The 19,252-nt window shown below is 39.9% G+C and overlaps 1 protein-coding gene across 1 annotated transcript in view; it reads right to left on the reverse strand.

The window, feature by feature from the left end:
* Nucleotides 1-3,498: 3,498 nt before the first annotated feature.
* LOC109461871 (mesotocin receptor-like) overlaps nt 3,499-19,252 on the reverse strand; it is a 35,722-nt gene continuing 19,968 nt past the window's right edge. Inside the window, exons 3-4 of the mRNA XM_019758341.1 lie at nt 4,377-4,527; nt 3,499-3,964 (exon numbers count right to left, since the gene is read on the reverse strand). Of these exons, the coding sequence (XP_019613900.1) occupies nt 3,604-3,964; nt 4,377-4,527 (512 nt within the window). The 3' untranslated portion in view covers nt 3,499-3,603. The remainder of the gene's footprint in view (nt 3,965-4,376; nt 4,528-19,252) is intronic.

Genomic DNA, 19,252 nt, shown 5'->3' on the forward strand with positions numbered 1-19,252 from the left:
CTTCTTTTACCGGTTTCAGTGATCTACAATAATCTAATCTCCTAGCAGATCACTGAAACTTGTCAAAGAAGAAAGTTAAGGGCCAGAATCCAACTTTCACTTCTGATGCTGATCCTTAACTTTCCTCTTTTACCGGTCTCAGTGATCTACAATAATCTAATCTCCTGGCAGATCACCGCTTTCAAAAAGATTTAGCGTGCGTTTCCGCTCTAGTTGTATCTGTCTTTCAAAACGAATTAATCTCTCTCTTCCTATCAAGCATCCAGTGGAAGAAAACGCACTGTTTGAAACATACAAAAACGTAGCCTGGTTACCAAACCTATTATGCCTCCCGAGTTCTACAGCCCCTCCGCAAATAGAGAGGCTGTAGGAATCGGGAGCTATACTAGGTTTGGTAACCAGGCGACGGTTTTTTTGCCATCCGTCTGTCTGGTGATAATGATCAACCTTGACAGTGACATTCATGACGTCATCAGCCTTGTGGCCAATCAAACTGCGTGTCCAAATATGGGCATCGCCAGCCAGCGCCAATTTTTCAGGCGAATCTGAGATTTGCGGATTTAGGGCTAGGCGAACTGTGTGTCATCTTTAAAACATAAACGGAAAGTTTGTAGCGTTACTGAAATGAGATGAAAGCGATTCACTGCGAGGAATCTTATCTTTAAGTACACCTTAAAGCATACGTAAAGGTGCGCTGATGAAGGTAAGACATCCAGGTAAACAATCTTGAAAGACTCTACTATTGGATAAATTACGGAGAGTAAAATTTGTTCGAGTTTGATATGCGTAAAAATGTATGCTGGTAAAGAAACAACAACTTTACGTAGGTGGAAATGGATCAATAAATGATCTTTCCTTACCATTTATTGATCCCACCCATTTGCTGTTCTCTGTTGTTTTTTTGTCATGTAGTTTGTCACTGTATACTTGTATGTTTGGTGGTGAGGTTAAAATTAGCTGTAGCTAGAGTACCTCACCACCGTGTCGTGTATTGTCCATGTTGAATTGCAAATGAAAAAAACCTAACGTGTAATTTACGTAACAATTGATTTTCCGTGTACTTAACGTGTACTTTACGTAAGAATTGATTTTCCGCGTACTTTACGTGTACTTTACGTAAGAATTGATTTTCCATGTACTTTACGTGTACTTAACGTAAGAATTGATTTTCCGTAGTGCAGACGGCTGTGTAAGATAGCGTATGTCTTCACCACTCACTACTGGTGAATCGTTAAGAAGTTACGTTCAGCGTACGATTCTTTCGTATTTTGTCCAATTACGGACAAGGATCAACAACAACTTTTTAAAACTTCCACCACAGAACAGAGCTTAACGACGGACGCTACCACGAGTGTCTTAAGAATATGTTCAGAATTTCACCGAGGCAATTCAACGTTGTGTTCCACTGTGTTCAACGCATAAGAACATGAAAACAAATGAACGCTTCATAGTCACCCGCATTGTAGCAAATATACGAATGTACGAATTATGTACATGTATATAAAATCTTACATTTTGTACACATTACACTTTACATCATCAGTACTTCTTTATCGAGCGGTCTAAATATTCTTATTGATAAACTTCTTTACATCTTGTTCTTGTAAAGTCGTCAGATAAATACAATTTCTTTGATAAGATTAGCCGTTGGACTCTGTGACAACCACGTACTACATGACTGTTATACATTACTACGTCGTAAAAGATATTAATTTTCTTTTCTCATGATCTGGGCTAGTAACTAGTTAGTGTCTGGTTTAATTGAGGAAACACAGAACAAATCGGCCTTGCAGAAGAACTGTGTGCCAACATTACAATTTTTAACTTACACAATATTCAATATTATCATATACAGCCCTGTTTTCCCTTAGGTTTCAGCACAATATGTACAGATATTTTTACTTTTTTTTTACTCATCATCTTTTTAAAAACCTTCACTTAACAATTTCTGATGACTTAGACCACATTGGTCCCATTGGGGATTGCACTGATCTCTATAGAATCTATATCTCAAAACAGGGCACCGTTTTCGTCCTATTTCTTAGGAGAGTAGTACGATAATAGGACGATAAACACGCGTCACTGTTTCTGAAATCACTCATATTACGTTTTTTTCCGTTACAAACATTTACAATTTGAAGACGCAATAAAATGTTGTCTGTTATATACACATGTACATCTCTTTACAAAAATATCTTTCAAATCCACATCCGTGGCTCATCATTGAAGAAGCAGCAATCCATTTAATCGATAGATAGTATCGTACTTGAACCGTTTATTGCACTCAGCTCATAGCAACACCGAAGACAAGTTTCCAGACGCGTCGACTTTCGTTGGACCGGGACGGGGGCCACTACCAATTACCACTGCCTCGATGCCCCGATCACTCTTCCTGAAAATAGCCGTGTAAGTTGAAGCTCAAGAGGACTGGTCAAAAATTTTCTTCTTTTTTCATCTTCGTTACGTTTATCTGTTCATCTAGATAGAATTTTGTACTTCTTCCATTTTAAATATCGATTTGATTTAAAATGTACGTATCATTGCAACCCCGTTACGTATCTTTGATTGATACGTTTTGAGTGTGTTTAAAGCGCATATCTGTAGCATAGTATGATATCCGTCCCGTCTTTCTTACCATTTGAAGTGCCTGGATCATCCTTTATGTCTCCCATATCAATATATCGTTGCCATGTCCTCAGAAGCCCACATAAGCTCCTAAGCCCGTTAGGAGCGTTCTTGTATACTAGGCTTTGTCAAACTTTTGACCATATTATCAGAATGTCTTTCTATAGTACCACACTACAAAGGAAGCTGGCTCATATGCGCGACGAACCGGCGCCAGTGAGATGACCCTTGTGTAGAGTAATGCTGACTTTCTACAGAAGCTGAAGCGAACGTTAACAGCTTTTCTGTAGAAATCACATATCTGGCACAACCTTAAGGGCACTATTTGTTCATGTGTGCTGTTGGTTATTAAACTTTTCCAGCTTTGATTTTAGAAACTTTTGGAAAGATAGTTCTTTGTTAAAGAGGAGAAGAAAGGTAGCCATTTTATTTGTCTTTTCAAAAGTTTCATGCTATTTAAGGCTTCAGTCTGATGGTGACTTTGAAGTTCCGTTTGAGATATTTTCAGAAGGATAGCTGAGGCGTATTTAGCCACAAGCTATTTGTTTTAACAGTTATTCTATCCATTTATTCAACAGCCAATAAGATTTGAAAATATCGTAGTAAAGTAAGATCCCTTGTTTTCTTGACATGTCTGTGTCCAAAAAATTATCATCTTTAATAGCTTGATAATAACCATTACGATAGCTATGATGTATTAATTTATTTTGTACTTATACACTTTGTGATCAGAAAATGATCTGATATCATTAATTTTTATTTAATTATTGGTTTAGCTTACAACGGCCAGGGTTACCCAACTAGTTTTAGACTATTATCAAGGGTAAAACCTGGGAGAATATCTGATATTATCATGATGATTTTTTTCCGGATGCCAGCAAGTTCCCGGATGGAAGTGGCAGTGCTGACTCACACCATGGAGTTAAAATCAATTGATTGTAGAAATCAATTATATCCACATTGATTTTAACTCCATGCTCACACAGAGTGTGTGTCAAAGCTGTAGACGGTTCCGAACGAGTGTGTGTGGCGCTTGGTGTGCTTCTTCTTCACCTCCAGAACCCCGTCTGACCGCGGGGCGCCGCTGCTGTACTCAACAACGTCATCGTGGAGCGAGAACTTCACCGTTCGGATGGGAGGAGGTGGCGGGGGAGGCGGTTGTCGCTGGTCCCCACGCCGCATGCTCCGCGTGCTGGTCTTGGTGGTGACGGACCGGGTGTAGCAGGCCACGAACGTCACGTGGTTGTTGACGCCGTTGACGTAGCGGACGGTGTGACCGTTGGCACCGGAGTGGTCACTCATGCTGTGCAGGGCGCGGTCAAGGTGCTTGTTGTTTGGGCTGAAACATACACACAGAGAAAAATATTCACTAAAAAGATAACATTTGCAAAGCTCCAACTCGTTACTTAGTGTAACCCAACATCACAGGGTGTCTGCTGCAGTACCAGTTACCATGGTGACAGGTGTCTGGTCCAGGTCATTGACTTTATTTCTATGCAGAAGAACATTTGGCACCTGCACATGCCATAGCATAAGAACAAAAAAGAAAAACATTTAAAAACACGGCAATGAATAAGACAGTGATCAACTGGAACTGGAAAAAATGAATATAATTTCAACATATTTTGTAACTTATCATCCAGAAAGAAGTTATTCATCAATATCATACCCTTCTTTAAAGTTAAAACTTTTGTTCCAACACAGGTGATCATCAACACAGATGAGCTTGCATGTATGCGATAATGTTATACCTTGAGCGGGAGCGAAAAGTTGTTGGGATCATGTACTGCTGTTTCCTCCCACGCAGAGAGCCGAAGCACTGTCCGGTGAAGAGGAAGTAGATCCAGGGGTTGACACAGCTGTTCAGACTGGCCAGCAGCATGATGATAGTAAAAGCTGCACCTGTAGCAGGACATAGGACACAGTATATACATGTATATGTCAATATTGTGATCCAGGGCATGTTGTTTGTAGTAACAAACCAGCTGGTAGACTGTAATACCAGGGCTCGAAATTAAAGGTGTCCCAATGGCCACTGACCACTAAAATTTTGGCTGGAAGAACTATAAGACACTTTGGGACATTTTGGGGACAATAGAAAAATAATCAACCACTCAACCACAGAATGTCAGACCTTCTTTTGTTCACCAGGCACACATCCTGGCTTTTGGCTCCGGAAAAGTCCCCTCAAATTTCCTATTTTTGTCAGACAAAAGTCATACAACACTTCCAAAAAACAGGTTGGGAAAGATCATCCTTACTTTGGGACAGTTGAAATTGATATAGGGACAGTACTGGGACAATAGTAAGAAAAGTTAATTTCGAGGCCTGTGGCTTCCCACTGGGAGACGTAGAGTGGGACGACCATATACTACACTTTTGTCAATGTCAGAGAGAGACGCTGATCTCACAGGGACTGCTCTAGTGTCCGCTATGAGGGACAGAGTATATTGAAGTAACTTTATCAAGTGGATTAAATAATTTATGCAGGCATGATTATGATAATGATGCTATCTAGGATGAATTAAAGATGAGCAACATTTTGTAATAGAATGTAAATTATACAATTAAAGAGAGACAGTTGTCCATCAATATTCCAGGTTGCCGTCAACACCGACTGTTTATTTTAGCAAGCAAGCCATAAGCCAGACCACCTGTAAAGGTATTGCTCACATCCTGGCTGAGGCAGGACACAGTTTATTCAGAAGCTGTTAACTTTTGCGCCAGGCAACCTGGCGTCTCCAATAAATTTCCCACAGAAACCATAACTTGAGTAACGAGAGGAATTTCAAACCCTGACACCACTTACAGGGATCAATGTGGTCATCACGCAGCCAGGCATTGAGAATCCTGTCTATATTGTCCATCTGTCTATTGTGACAAGTCGCTTGAGTGGTCATCACGGACAGGTTTGACCATATCCCAGCTTTAACTGATAAAGTAATTACCAACTTCAGATTCAAAGCACGTAGTCATACATGTAGGCAATGTTAAATTAAGAATAGCTTTGAATGGGACTTGCGAAAACAACATTCCCAGGTCTAACCAATTAGACCAATACTTCGGAATTTTTTTCAAAAAACACCTCGCACTTGAGTTAAAATCATTGACTGCTGTAAATGAAAATCAATTGCAATCTTCCCAGTTGGTTGGCTTTGAGGGAACTTGTGGAGACTAATTGGACACCTGTATTGAAGGGTCTGAAGTGTAGGAGGCGGAAATTGCAGCGCTGACTGGGTACTCATTAAAAACATGTCAGTGCACACGTCGAAAACACACGACAGCAACATTGGGCTGTACTGCTTTTGAGACACTCTAACAACGATTTTGCTGTGTTTTCTGGCATTTTTCATTCAAAATCATGGGAATGGTATCCTGTCAACAACAAAAAAACTTAAAACAACCGTTTTGCTGTATTTTCTGGCATTTTTCATTCAAAATCATGGCAATGGTATCCTGTCAACAACAGAAAATTTTGCACTGACAGGATCATCCTGTCAGTTCTGTGATATTGTACTTCTCTGAGATTTACACAAAGCTTTTCAGAGCATTTATAACGCTGTCAACTGGCTGGAGCTACATGTATATGAAAGAATAGCTCTATGTTGATAATTTGATATCATCAACATCACAAGTCTTAAGTCTACAGCAGATGGTACTTGATACTTGATACTTTATTAGGATATCCATTAGTCGCACAAATTTTTGTGTGACTAATCTTCCTGGATGCAAAGAACATAAGACGAAACAATACAGAGTCACAGACTTCACAATCATATAAAAATGACATGATTGAGAATCTACGCCACTAGACTTCTACACAATTTTTATCATGGTCTGGGCAAAACTCAGCGTCAGCTTTCAAGAGCACGGACTAGCTAATAGTATATAAATAGAATAAAAGTATAGGACTTTTATCAATTGAAAGTACTGTAAAGTGACTGACAAAAGCCATCAGAGTAAGCAATTAGCAATTAAGTTCGACCCTACATAGATAAATGCGGTGAGGTCCAGGAAAAATCAGTTTTTCTTGTAACTTGTTTCATCTACTAAATGGTGCGTGGGCAACATTCGCATCGTACAACGGTACTTGAATCTCACGCAAATGTCAGACATGACGCAAGGCGCAAAGACAAGTGTTCAATTCGCCTTTTGTGAGATAAGCACTCTGGTCTTGTCATGTCCATTAGTACATCTTTACCTTAATAAGGATGTACGCACGTCTTAAGTACCCACGCCAATAAGGCAAGAGATAAAAACAGCTTACATAAGCAAGATTCTAGGAAAGTCATAGTCCTGAGAGTAACCTTAACTAGACGGTCTTGATTGTGATCTACATAGAGCCAATCTACATTCGGACGACCCCCCCACAAGGCTCAAAGGTCCACTTTTTGGTCCCCTTTTTATCTAAAGGTCCAAGATTTTTCTTTAAAAGATGGACTGATTTGTATCACCAGTGAGGCTGGAATCGTAGGAAAACTGCTCACTTTGTTATTGAAAAAAGTTATCTCTGATTTTTTCTTTGAAATCCTCTAAAAATGCAGGAAATGCCATTTCAGAAGGTTCATTTTTCAAAATTCCCTAAATATAGAATTTCCTAAAAAATAGGAACCTCGCACCTTTGGCGCTCGCCTTGCGGCTATGGCGCTGGTTGGTCCCTCAAGCAGTGGGAAGAAACCCCCCCCCCATTGAAAATCCTGGCTACGGGCATGGCATTCAATCTACAGAGCTGAAGATATCTTTTCACAGAAGCCTCCTGCGCAGAGTTTATGACAGAACGTTTTGTACTGTCGTAAAATGGCATTTCATGTCTGGAGACTCTTATCAACTAAAAGCAGGCGACGTCTTGGCTATGGTTTGGTTAAGACGTCTTGGTAAGCTGCAACATGTAAGTTGGCAGGGAAATTGTCTTCATGCATAGACTGAGATGTGAGGAAACCTTCTCAGCAATAATATGTTTCGTGCACAATTTTGTACATTTGTAGTTGAACCTCTGGCTATCAAAGACACCTTCTGTTGGTCACTTTTGCTGTGTGCGACGAAGGTGAAAAGATTGAATGAGATATGTGAAACAAATAGTTTTTCTAATGTATGTCGGCTTCACTTCTTGAAACATTTGACAGTTTATACGTCATGCGAATGTATGTAAGATTGCTGTTGGAAAGTTCAAGCTTTACTGTGGAGAGGTTTGAAGCTTTCCGTTGAAAATTTCAAGCTTACTGTGGAGAAGTTTGAAGTTTTCTGTTGAAAAGCTCATTGACAAGCTTTGCCATGGAAAAGTTTGAAGTTTTCTATAATTGTAAAGTACAAGCTTTGCTATTGAAAAGATTGACGTTTTCTGTCAAAAGGTTCAGGTTCTGCTGTTAACATTTTAATTGCTGTGGAAATGTTTAACTCTAACGTCTTGAAAAATGTTGCTGTTTGCAAGTATTATGAGAACGATAGAAATGATAAGGTATGCTTAGATACAAGTATAGGGCTTGCTTCTCCAACCTCCATGTACATTACATCATCCTGTGCATTAGGTTTACAGCATGGCTTCATCAGATAGTGTCAACTAGATTATAAAATGTTAAAATCATTTTAGAATCAGCCAGAGAGACTTTGACTGCTAACAGGTAAATCTTGTGTCTTTTGTTATTGAACTTACCATTATGATAATACATTACATAATTGTATTACATTAGAGCACAATGTGGCTTTGCAGTTAAACTGTTGTGACGTTAACAAATTGTTTAAAATGTGCTAAGAAATTTCAGTAAATGTCAGATTTCCCCATTCAGAATATTTTTCTTTTATTGCCCTAAAAATTGTATGACTGGTACTGTCCAGTCGGAAATTGGGGGTTAAGTCTAAGTTTAGTCTGGTTTAATCCAAATCCCTATTAAAGTAAGGCCACACCAATTCAATTTCTTGGTTAATGGATTTTTCTAGAAAAATAATGGAGCGGGCGGGCGAAAAAATAAGAACAGGCCTAGGCATCCTATTATGGCCCAGAATGATACGATAGGAGCCATGAAGTCAACACACCAGGCTGGTTCAAAATTTAAACAATGAATTTTGAACTTTTATGATACCACTACATTGAAAGATGGAATAACTGTAACAACTTGGAAGAAAAGGACTGTTTTCAACTGTTCAGGGCACAATATGAGCATTTTGCAGTTGAATGAAGCGGGCGAATTCGTTAACCAAGAAATTAAATTGGTGTGGCCTAAGTACTTAGTTCACATTGTTTGGGGTGACAGCTAGTTTCATGGAGTTAGAAGAAAGATCAATATGATAACGGCTTTCCTAAAAAAGCTTTCAACATTGACAAACCATCAGTACATGGTTGTTAATGTAAGGATGTACTAATGGACATGACAAGACCCGAGTTACTATCTCACAAAAGGCGAGACGAAATACTTTGTTGCGCCATGCGTCATTCGTAGTATCATTGGCGACAGATTGAAGTACCGTTGCGCGCCATGCATAGCCATGTGGGATCTTACAATGGCGTCTGACACTCAGCCGGAAAGACATTTTGCAGTAATTTTAGAACTATTTAAGGCCGGACAAAACGACACTGCGTCACAGAAAATGTGCCAGACAACACGGACGCATCCTGCATGGAAATTTCTCGGTACATGTAGTTGTACTAAATGTTTGAAAAATTACAGTCAAATCTATACTAATGACCACTTCTGCATATAGACTACATGTGCACTGAAGCCAATTTTGTGTTGCCTTATAGCAATTCTCCCATTGAACAATCATCAAGAATGTTTCATGGATAATTTTATCAGGTTGTGATAGTTTGTTATTCACAACCATGCACTTGTTAAACAAGAGCTGACATTTTGATGACTGTCTGTCATTTTCTGATGATCTTCATCAGGGCAATTATGACTGGGTCTGACAGTTTCAGTGCGCAGTCATAACTGCCCAGTGAAGATGACAGACGGTCGTTGAAACATTGGATCATGTTAACAAGTGGTTGTGAATAACATTAACTTTGCTTTTCCATCAAGAATTGTGTCTGTAGCGGCTATGGACCATAGGTTGCTTTAAACTGAGTCTGCTTGTACATGTACATGTGTAGTACTGGTAGTCATTGAAATTCTTTCCATAGAAGATGCAATAATGACTTATTTGTTAGCATTGAAATCCAATATACAATATAATAGGAACTTGAAATGGAGAGATATTTCGCAAAACTGGTAGCTGCAATGGCTTGATATAAAGTCTTGAAAACTAAACAGTACTTTTCTATTCTATACATTCTATAGTAGCCATTACCTTCAGGCAATGCAAGGCGTCTAGATGTCTCCTGCAGAAGTTTATGAACTCTGGTTAGAGACAAGGCCTGTCAGGAAATGTGGCGCCTATGGACAATATCGAGCAGAAACTTGACGAAGACGCCTCTGGCTAGGAATCATATGGAATCACATTCTCAACACGCGTGTCAAAGAAATGTCAAGTTCACACTAGTCATTGATATTTCAGAGGCGAGCCAAAGTCTAGAGGGGGAAGGAAGGCTTACCTGTGAAATGACCGTTCATTGACAGATAATTAATCATTGCGCGCCCTTCCCGACATCCTGACATTAACAAAGAACCATCTGGACAGGTGGGAATTGTTTATTGGGGAATTGATATCAAACTTTGACCTTGACCACAATGCATCGCGACTACAGATGCGGACTTGGAACTGTGAGGTTAGTTTTATTATGTTTACCGAAGGAAAACATATTGTTTTTGCTCAGTTTCTTCCTCTTCTTCTTCTCCAGTGACCTCTGACCTGACCAATGACATGATTTGTTGACATCTGTCACCATGGTGACTGGTGTTGGGTTACATAATGTTGCAATTTCATGATCTGCTCTGCTCCTGTCACCATAAACTTAGTACATGTCCGGAAATGTGTTTGAGTAAGAATTAACAGAGCAGACCATGTACGAAGGTAAACATTATGCATCTGCTTTGCAAACGTTACTTTTCTGGTTCTTATTAATCTTTTTCATATAAAACAACTTTCTCTCAACCCTTCTTTCTCTGTCTCTTCTTGCAACATATTAAGATTCAGATGCAACAAAATACATACTTCAGAAGCAGCCAGTCTGACCTAACAAGTAACAAGCCTAAAACACTTAATATTTGACTTTCTTTGGCACAGTTTTCTTGAAAGGATTTGATCGTCACAATTTACCACAACGAAGTCATGCAAGTTTAAGGTGTAATTTGCCCTCCTAAGTACATTCCCCTAGCCAATTTCTGCAACTGCCTTCCAAATCGCCCTTAGAGTCAGGGTATTCTGTGAAAGGAAAAATAGATACGTTTAAAGTCTATCTCATTTCCTCTAGATAACTTCCCAAACCGTTTCCCCATTATCCTCGGATTCAGCGGTAAAGTTCGGTAATACGGATTGGAGCGGTAGGGAAATGGTTACTTGGTTGTGTGAATAACAAATCATAGAGAACCAAGGGTAGGGTTTAAACTCAAAATACTGACCTATTGTGACGCCTCTCAGCCATTAATATCAATTTCAGTGCATAATATGAATGCCGGCCATAAATAGGAGGCTTTAAATGCCAACGACCAGTGCACGCCTACAATAGAAATATCATCTATCAAAAGCCGTATTTTGCCCAAGGACGTTGCAACTCAATATATTTTATTGGAAACAAATCATGAAAATGCCAAAGCAATTCCTCTGTGGGCTATAGAAATCCCCGGGTGGCCAATTATGGGGTAAAAAATTGAAAGCAAATTTACGGTCGACTTGAGGGATGTCGATTATTGTTGCTGCGGGCCATGAAAAGACCCGAGAGTCTGCACCACTGATTGTAGACATGCTTCACATGTGTACAAATCAGCATGAAAGCTGCAGTCACAGTCCGGAAGGGACGGAAGTTTTCCCGTGTGAAATAAAACTACAGCACAGGGCTTTGATATTGATGTTAGATGTGGTTAAGCCTGGATATAAAGGATCCGGTGCTTCAGGCCCAATTTGGTGCGGTGGTCAAGCGATACGTCTATACTAGCAGCATCACTGGGTAGAATATACAAAAGGCAAGAAAAGTGCGGGGCTCCGTTTTTCTCTGTGAATGCTATCAGATGCTATAGCCTTAAGTTTATGTTTCATGAATAGACGCACAGGGAAACGCTGCCTATGGTTGCATTAGATATCGAGCTTGTATCAATCATGATGTTTCTGACTTAGGAAGAAGAGATGCCGCTACAGCCTGATTCATGTAAGGCCTAGGAAAAAAGATGTTGTGTTTCCTGTTTAGACCACACCAAGTAAATTTTATGGATGACGTCCTTTGGAGACCCTAAATCTAATGCGAGAGGGCGAAAAAAAAACAAGAAAGGCCCTGAAAAACAAGATGCCTAGATTAGAAATAAACTAAGAGACGACAAATGTTAGGACACCAATTGAATGAGGTGACACAGTGTAACAAGCAAGAAGTCTTTTATTCATCATCAAAAAAGCAATGAATCAGGTGGAACAGCAGTTGTCGTCCTGTCTTGTTTCTTTCATCACATTTTTGCAGGCCTGCAGAAACAAAGCATGTGCTCTTTACCCATTTGGCGTTATGGGTTTCACGTCAACCTAACGATTTGTGGCACTGTCGTGACTCTTTGGTCATAGTTACAGGAAGCGGAATTTCTTGTGTTTTTTGTGTTTTTTCCAGGAACAGGCCAAAATCAATGCGCGCGCGGACGTCATCCATAAAATTTACTTGGTGTGGCCTTATCGACCGACCCAATAAAAAGTGGCAGACCCTAGCCTTTTTTGGGATTGACCCCAAAAAGGGACATGAATTTTTGGAGATGATCGATCTTTTCTTGCTCTATGATATGACACCTGAGTGATGAAACATTGTGCAATCGGTTTTCCAACATTGACATTGAAAATATTAAGTGTCCTCATGCAACTTTTACTTTCAAATTTGTTAAACTGTATTGTATAAGTTGGATCACAAGTTGGATCACCAATCTAATAAAAAAAGAAAGAAAGAAAAAGATAATCCCTACCTACCGATCCTAATTTTTTCAACACTGAAACAGGAAACAACATTTTTTTTCCTTTGAGGCCTGACCTGTAACCTTGGATTGGCCTTTGGGTCTTTTTACGAGGTGACCAACCAATACCGTAACAGTAAAAAATGTACAGCTACTCTGACGTTCAATGACGCAAGTCTAACATTAGTGGCTTTCTGACTGAACTCTCAGCCATCAATCCCAGTAATAAAAGATAGTAAATTCATCAATGAACGTGTGATGGTCTATAAAAGGGACCGCCCTGCGTCACCCTCTATGTTATACTTAAGTTACTACACTGGTCTTACCGAAACCAATCCATGCCATCCCCTCTACGCCATGATATATGAGAAAGATCATTGTGGCCAACGTCATTTCCAAGTCGGCCAAGGCTTGAAGAAGCTTTATGTGAAATTTCCTACTCTGAATGTCTGTGACCTTGGCACCCAGTATTGCCCTGTAGTACATCAAGCCAACTTTACGATTGTGAAGTTCGCAGTGAAAGGCTCCCAGTCGCCAGTGGTGTCTGGCCAGAGTAAATCACTACAGAATACACCGTGTTATCTGACTTCCGCCTGACCCACAAAACTTTCATAGACATTTTGACGAATGTTATAAATGTGGCAACAAGAAGAGTTTGCTGCTCTGGGGAGCTTTTGAGACACTGCATGTCTCTTCATGATCATCAACCTGTAAAGACCTGATCTTGGAGTATCTCTTGCAGGGCTTGAAATACTGGGTGCATGTGCACCTTAGCGCACCCAAAATTGGAGCTGTGCACCCAATTTTTTTCTGTGGGTGCACTGGTGCACCTAAATATTTTTGTAGGTATTTTTGTACATATTAAATGTATATAGTAATACTGGATATTCTTGGCATCTAAGTGTCAGAAAATCTTTGTTGTAGTTACTGTACTGGTTTAAGATTTTGAAGTTAGCTGAGGACCCATTTCAGATTCAAGCTCAGAAGAGGAGCAGTAAGATCTGTAATTAGGTTTAATTTGTTTTATATGGTGCACCCAAAAATTTTCTGTGCACCTAAATTTTTAGGTTGGGTGCACCAGTGCAACTATTCCCAAAATTTTGCGCCCTGTCTTGCCACGTGACAATACCTTGCACAGATTTCATTGCATGCTGAAGACGCAGGATATTGTGGGTAGCTCAGGCCGCAAAGAACATTGTTACCATGGCAATTTACATTGTCACATGGTGATGGTTTCAGCTACCCATAGTGCCCCATGTCTCCTGACATGCAATGGCATTCGTGTCAAAGTGTGTGGCAAACTTATACGTAGAAGCTCGACCATCCAATCACAGACTCTTTTACAACCTACGTCATTGGGCCAATTGACATTGACATCACTTTCCCATCAGTTTTACTTTGTAGACCAACAAGAGATGCAATGTGTGATTGCTATTACAGCTCACATAATCTTCTCATAGATTAACCCCTAAGGCACCTAATGCACGTTGTCACGCTTCTGTTTTTGAAACATTTCTCGGTTCAGAGTTAATGACAGTGGGTCAGTGTTCATGTAGATTCCTCAAGAAAACCTTGTACGCAAGGATGACCTTCATGCCCGTAGCCAGGATTTTGAATGGGGGGGTTCTTCCCACTGGTTGAGGGACCAGGGAGCGCCGTGGGTGCGAGGTTCCTAGGGGGGTCTGGGGGCATGCTCCCCGTGAAATTTTGAAAAATCAACCTTCTGAAATGGCATCTCCTGCATTTTTGAGAGGATTTCAAATAAAAAAATCAGAGATAACTTTTTATTCAATGACAAAGTAGGCAGTTTTTACACGATTCCAGCCCCGCTGTTGATACGAATCAGTCCATCTAAAGAAAAATCTTCGACCTTTAGATAAAAAGTGGACCAAAAAGTGGACCTTTGAGCCTTGTGGGGGGGTTCTTCCAAACCCTGGCTACTGGCATGATGCCCTTCTAAGTCACAGTGGCGAGTGATTGACATGACACTCGGGAATCTTCAGATTACGTTTCTCTATGTAGTAGCACAGTTAACGCTACCTGGGGTCTGGGTTATGAGCCGCGTGAGAGCACAGCGTGGGAGATATTGATTGTAATGGCCTGTAACGCTGTGATACATAACATTCCCAGAGGTTGAATGAACTTTACAGAAGACATAATGGCTTATGCATATACAGTCAGATACGCCCACGGAAAAGGTCACATTGGTGCTACATGTATGATAAGAATTACTGTAACAACACCATTTGCCATTGACATCCACTTAATGGCTAATGTTGGTAACATAAATGTGCGAAGGAAAAAGAGCGAGTTAAATGCCTGGAACTATAGGTATTTATCACATTTTTTCAAATTACAAAAAAATATTTCAGTTGAAAACTTTGAAGAATTTACAGCAAATTTTTGTTTTAAAAAATTCTTCCCCCCTGGATGTCCTTTTTCATTGAGATCACGAGGGAAGAGGTAAGGGTCAAAAAGGACAAAATATATCGAAAAGATAAACTTTACATCATATTAAAAGAGAAAGTTTGCATCAATTTTTCCTGGACTTGTACAGTCGAAAATTTGAATGAGTCCAATTTATTGTGTTGTATATTACAGTTTAAACTTGCTTCATAATGATTTCTACCAAGTTGACACTGATGAACTTTCAAGATAATTTTTCCATAATTTTGCACTTTCCAGTAGATTATGTTGATCTGTAGTCGTGTCAAGTCTACGACGTGGGGCTATTCTATTTATTATTCCCGGAAATTGACATGACCTTAATAGGAAAGGAAAGCACACAGGATTCAGGTATAAATTGATGCAATCATTGGGCATCGTTTCCGCTGAAACATGTTTTTCTTGAAAGGTCGTGAGAGATTCCAGGTAAGGTCTGATTGGACTAAGTGGTTTCCACCCTTCTGCACTCAATCGATGTACACGAAAGTGTACTTCCGTTCGCAGGATATCCAGATACAAAGAAAATGTAGTTAAACGTGAGATCCATAACAAGCCGATAAGGTAGCCCCAAAATCTAATATCAAATTGTCATCATGACCTACATATCTTCAATGAAATTTCATGACAATCCATCCATAGCTTCTTGAGTTATCGTGCTAAACCATATTCACACCTACACACACATACAAATGCTACCAAATCATAGCCTTCCGACGAAGGTAACAATGCCAAAACCCTTCCTGCAAGCTTTAAGGAGGGCCTGCAAGGGGGGGGGGGTCCCGACAACGCTCTACGCTGAATTCGGAAACCTCTCGATTATGCTTTACAATAAATTCCAAGTGGCTACAACGCATTAAGTAGTATTAAAACGCCGAATACGATCTACGCAAAAATACAAGTCTTAGAGCGGTCCGTCTACGCTCTACATAGAATTAAAATGGCCGATTACGCTCTACGGAAAAGGGCTTGCGGGCCCCCTTTAAGGGACTCTAACTGTCAAACTGAAGCCTTACATCATTCTGAACAGTCGGCGGTCGAAGACAAACGCCTTTCAAACAGTCTGTATCTGTGAATAATAACCAGTCGTGATCTAGTTAACTCCCAATAGTTCTATATTTAACGGTCTCCCATTGTGAGTTTCATCACTCATTGTTGGATCCAACAGAGAAGAGGATCAAAATGAACCGTCTATCAGCCAGCATGTGGTAGTGTGTAAATCCTTCTCAAGCTTAGCATTTTCCAATATCATCATTTTCTCCTAGTAATATCGGTAGCGCTGGGGCATGTATATAAGCGTGTGTAACTAAATGAACCGATTATAGCATTATCAGAGATCTCTTAATGCGTAATAAACTTTATCTAACAAGCACAACTGCTTCATGGAGCTCGAGTTGATTTGATTTACATTGCACGTGCGGCTCTCACCTCGCAATTCAGAGGCCTCTCTTAGAAGTATCGATGTGTACACTCAGGTAATAGCATCAATGAAACGTGCCTCCCGTTAATGTTACTTGTAATAGCTCATAGTCTAATAAATGCAATTTAATCAAAAGATCCCTCAAGGCTAGAACACAAACGACCTAGCTCGACTACTTTGGAGGTCTCAAAACATATAAACATAGAATCGCCTGGTCATTCAGTCTCACTGGACAAAGTAAGAAAAAAATGGACTCAGAACCGGACTTCTTTGCATGAGGGATTAAAGAGGCCATCTACATCAGGGCTTTACAGCCATCCCTCAACAGAGACGGGGGGCGCCACAGACTTTCTGCAATCTATGACCCACTGCTCACAGAGTCACGTGTGTTATCTGCGTGACGTCACGGAAGCGGTGGATTGCTCATTCCTTGACAAAGACTGGAGTTGTACAGTCGAAAATTTGGGTGAGTCCAATTTCTTGTGTTGAAAATTACAGCTTAAACTTGCTGCATAATGCATTAATCAAGTTTACTTTTTTATACCTATGGGCTACAGTAGTACAATGACGTCAACTGCATGCATTTTCACTGTCACCACTGTTGTGCTATCTGATTTATTCACACCCGTAATAGTATTTCATACATTTGGGAGCTATTATGTCAGGCCACACAGCTCCTACTGTAATTACTTTGCCATTACCACTGACCCATCTACTAGTAGTAGTATACATGTACTTCATTTTCCGCAAAACCTCTATCATAATGCGCCTCCGTGCGCAACTAGTACTTTTCTAAAAATTCCTACCGAATGTCCCGAAGGACTGGAAGGCCATGCCGATTTAATGTCTTGGTTTGTGGATTATTGCAAGAAAATAAATGATCAGAAGTGGTTGGGAAAAATCATTGAAGAATCCAGGAAATTAGAAAACAAACAAACAACCAACCCTGTGATCGACTGAAGTACTGTCATGGAAGGCATAAACCAGGCAGGTTCATCTTTCAAAACATAAATTTTCATCTCTTAATGCAATTTTATGATAAATAAAACGAATGCAACAACTAGGATGAGAAAAGTGTTCTTTAACTACTGCAAAAATAAGATCATTTGGTGGTTGATTTGTATACTAGATAATATTTATGATATTTTTCTTTAGATTCAGACAAAAATGAGGCAGCTAAATCCAAAACTCAAGGAATCAAATTTGTGTAGCCTGATTTAAATAAAAAAGCTGCCAAGTCTGCGCATTTCTGACAACAATTCTTGGAGACAGTCTAGTGATTGTGACCTCAAATAATGCAGTCTGGTTTCTACATTATTAAGGCATGTTCCTCCCGACTGCACCATAATAGTATCCAGCACCCTTGGGTATGTTCCGGTGCATTCAAGTCATGCTGCAGCAAGGACATCATATAGGAATAATGTGCTTGGTTTAGCAAGTGTATTGCTGCCTATTCATAACTTCCACAAAGTGCAACAAGCGTATTGCTGCGTATTCACAACCCCGGCAAAGGTTCAAGAATATGACAAAACCAATCTCATCCTCTTTGCGATGAGAATAGAAGGGTTAGATAATAAGATAACCTTATGGTGCAAGAAGATGATATTGATTTTGAGAAAGGGTAAGGCCACACCAATTTAATTTCTTGGTTAACGGATTCGCCCGCTTCATTTTTTTCTGATTTGCAAATAAAAATAAAAATTCAAAATCAACTGCAAAATGCTCATATTTTGCCCTGAACAGTTGAAAACAGACCTTCTCATCCTAGTTGTTACAGTTATTCCATCTTTCAATGCAATGGTATCATTAAAAGTTCAAAATTCATTGTTTAAATTTTGAACCAGCCTGGTGTGTTGACTTCATGGCTCCTATCGTACCATTTGGGCCATAATAGGATGCCTAGGCCTGTTTTTATTTTTTATTTTTTTTCGCCCGCCCGCTCCATTATTTTTCTACAAAAATCCGTTAACCAAGAAATTAAATTGGGGTGGCCTAAAAGTAAAAAAAAAATTATGCTTGAAACTCACAAGGTGTGTGGCTGGTGAACAGGTGAAAGCGGACACCTGCTTTCAGACTGCACCTGCAGTCAGCACCTGGAGCGGTGAATACAGCACTGTCCAGTCCACGATACGCCACCTGGAGCTGGTGATACAGGTACCTGATAATGTGGGGAGAATAATGTCTGTTGTCAGAAGGTTGTATAGTAAAAATGCATGCTGTACTGTACATTGTTATGAACCCACTGTGAACCATTTGTCCACTGTGACCCCCCCCCCTTCTTAGAAGTAGACCAGCCCTGTTTAATACTGAACCCCCCTATCTGAGAAGTGGAGCAGTCTGACCAAGGAACCTCACTCTGTTGCTAGGGAGTCCTGGAGGCAACACAGTAAGGTATGAAGCTCCTCAAAAGTCCAGTGTATGACCATATAACACACTTTATGATATATATGCAACATATTTAAGAGTTGAGCAGAGCTCTAATGAGTAATGTTGTACCTGAGAAATGCTCTTCTGGCAATGACCTCTGCATGGTTGTCATGGATGACATCCCCTGGGCAAAAGTAAAAAAGTAACAAGCTGACAAGAATCTGCAGGTACAAACATTACTATCCATATATTATATTATTTTGTATAATTACTAGTAATATAATGTTACACAGTAATGTACTCATATAGGTGTACATCACTTGATACTAGGCTAACTAGTCTATCAGATGATCAAAATATCATACACAACTTAGACTTATCATTATTA

This window comes from Branchiostoma belcheri, unplaced genomic scaffold (genome assembly GCF_001625305.1).
Source record: "Branchiostoma belcheri isolate BF01 breed outbred unplaced genomic scaffold, Haploidv18h27 scaffold97, whole genome shotgun sequence".
Lineage (NCBI taxonomy): Eukaryota > Metazoa > Chordata > Leptocardii > Amphioxiformes > Branchiostomatidae > Branchiostoma > Branchiostoma belcheri.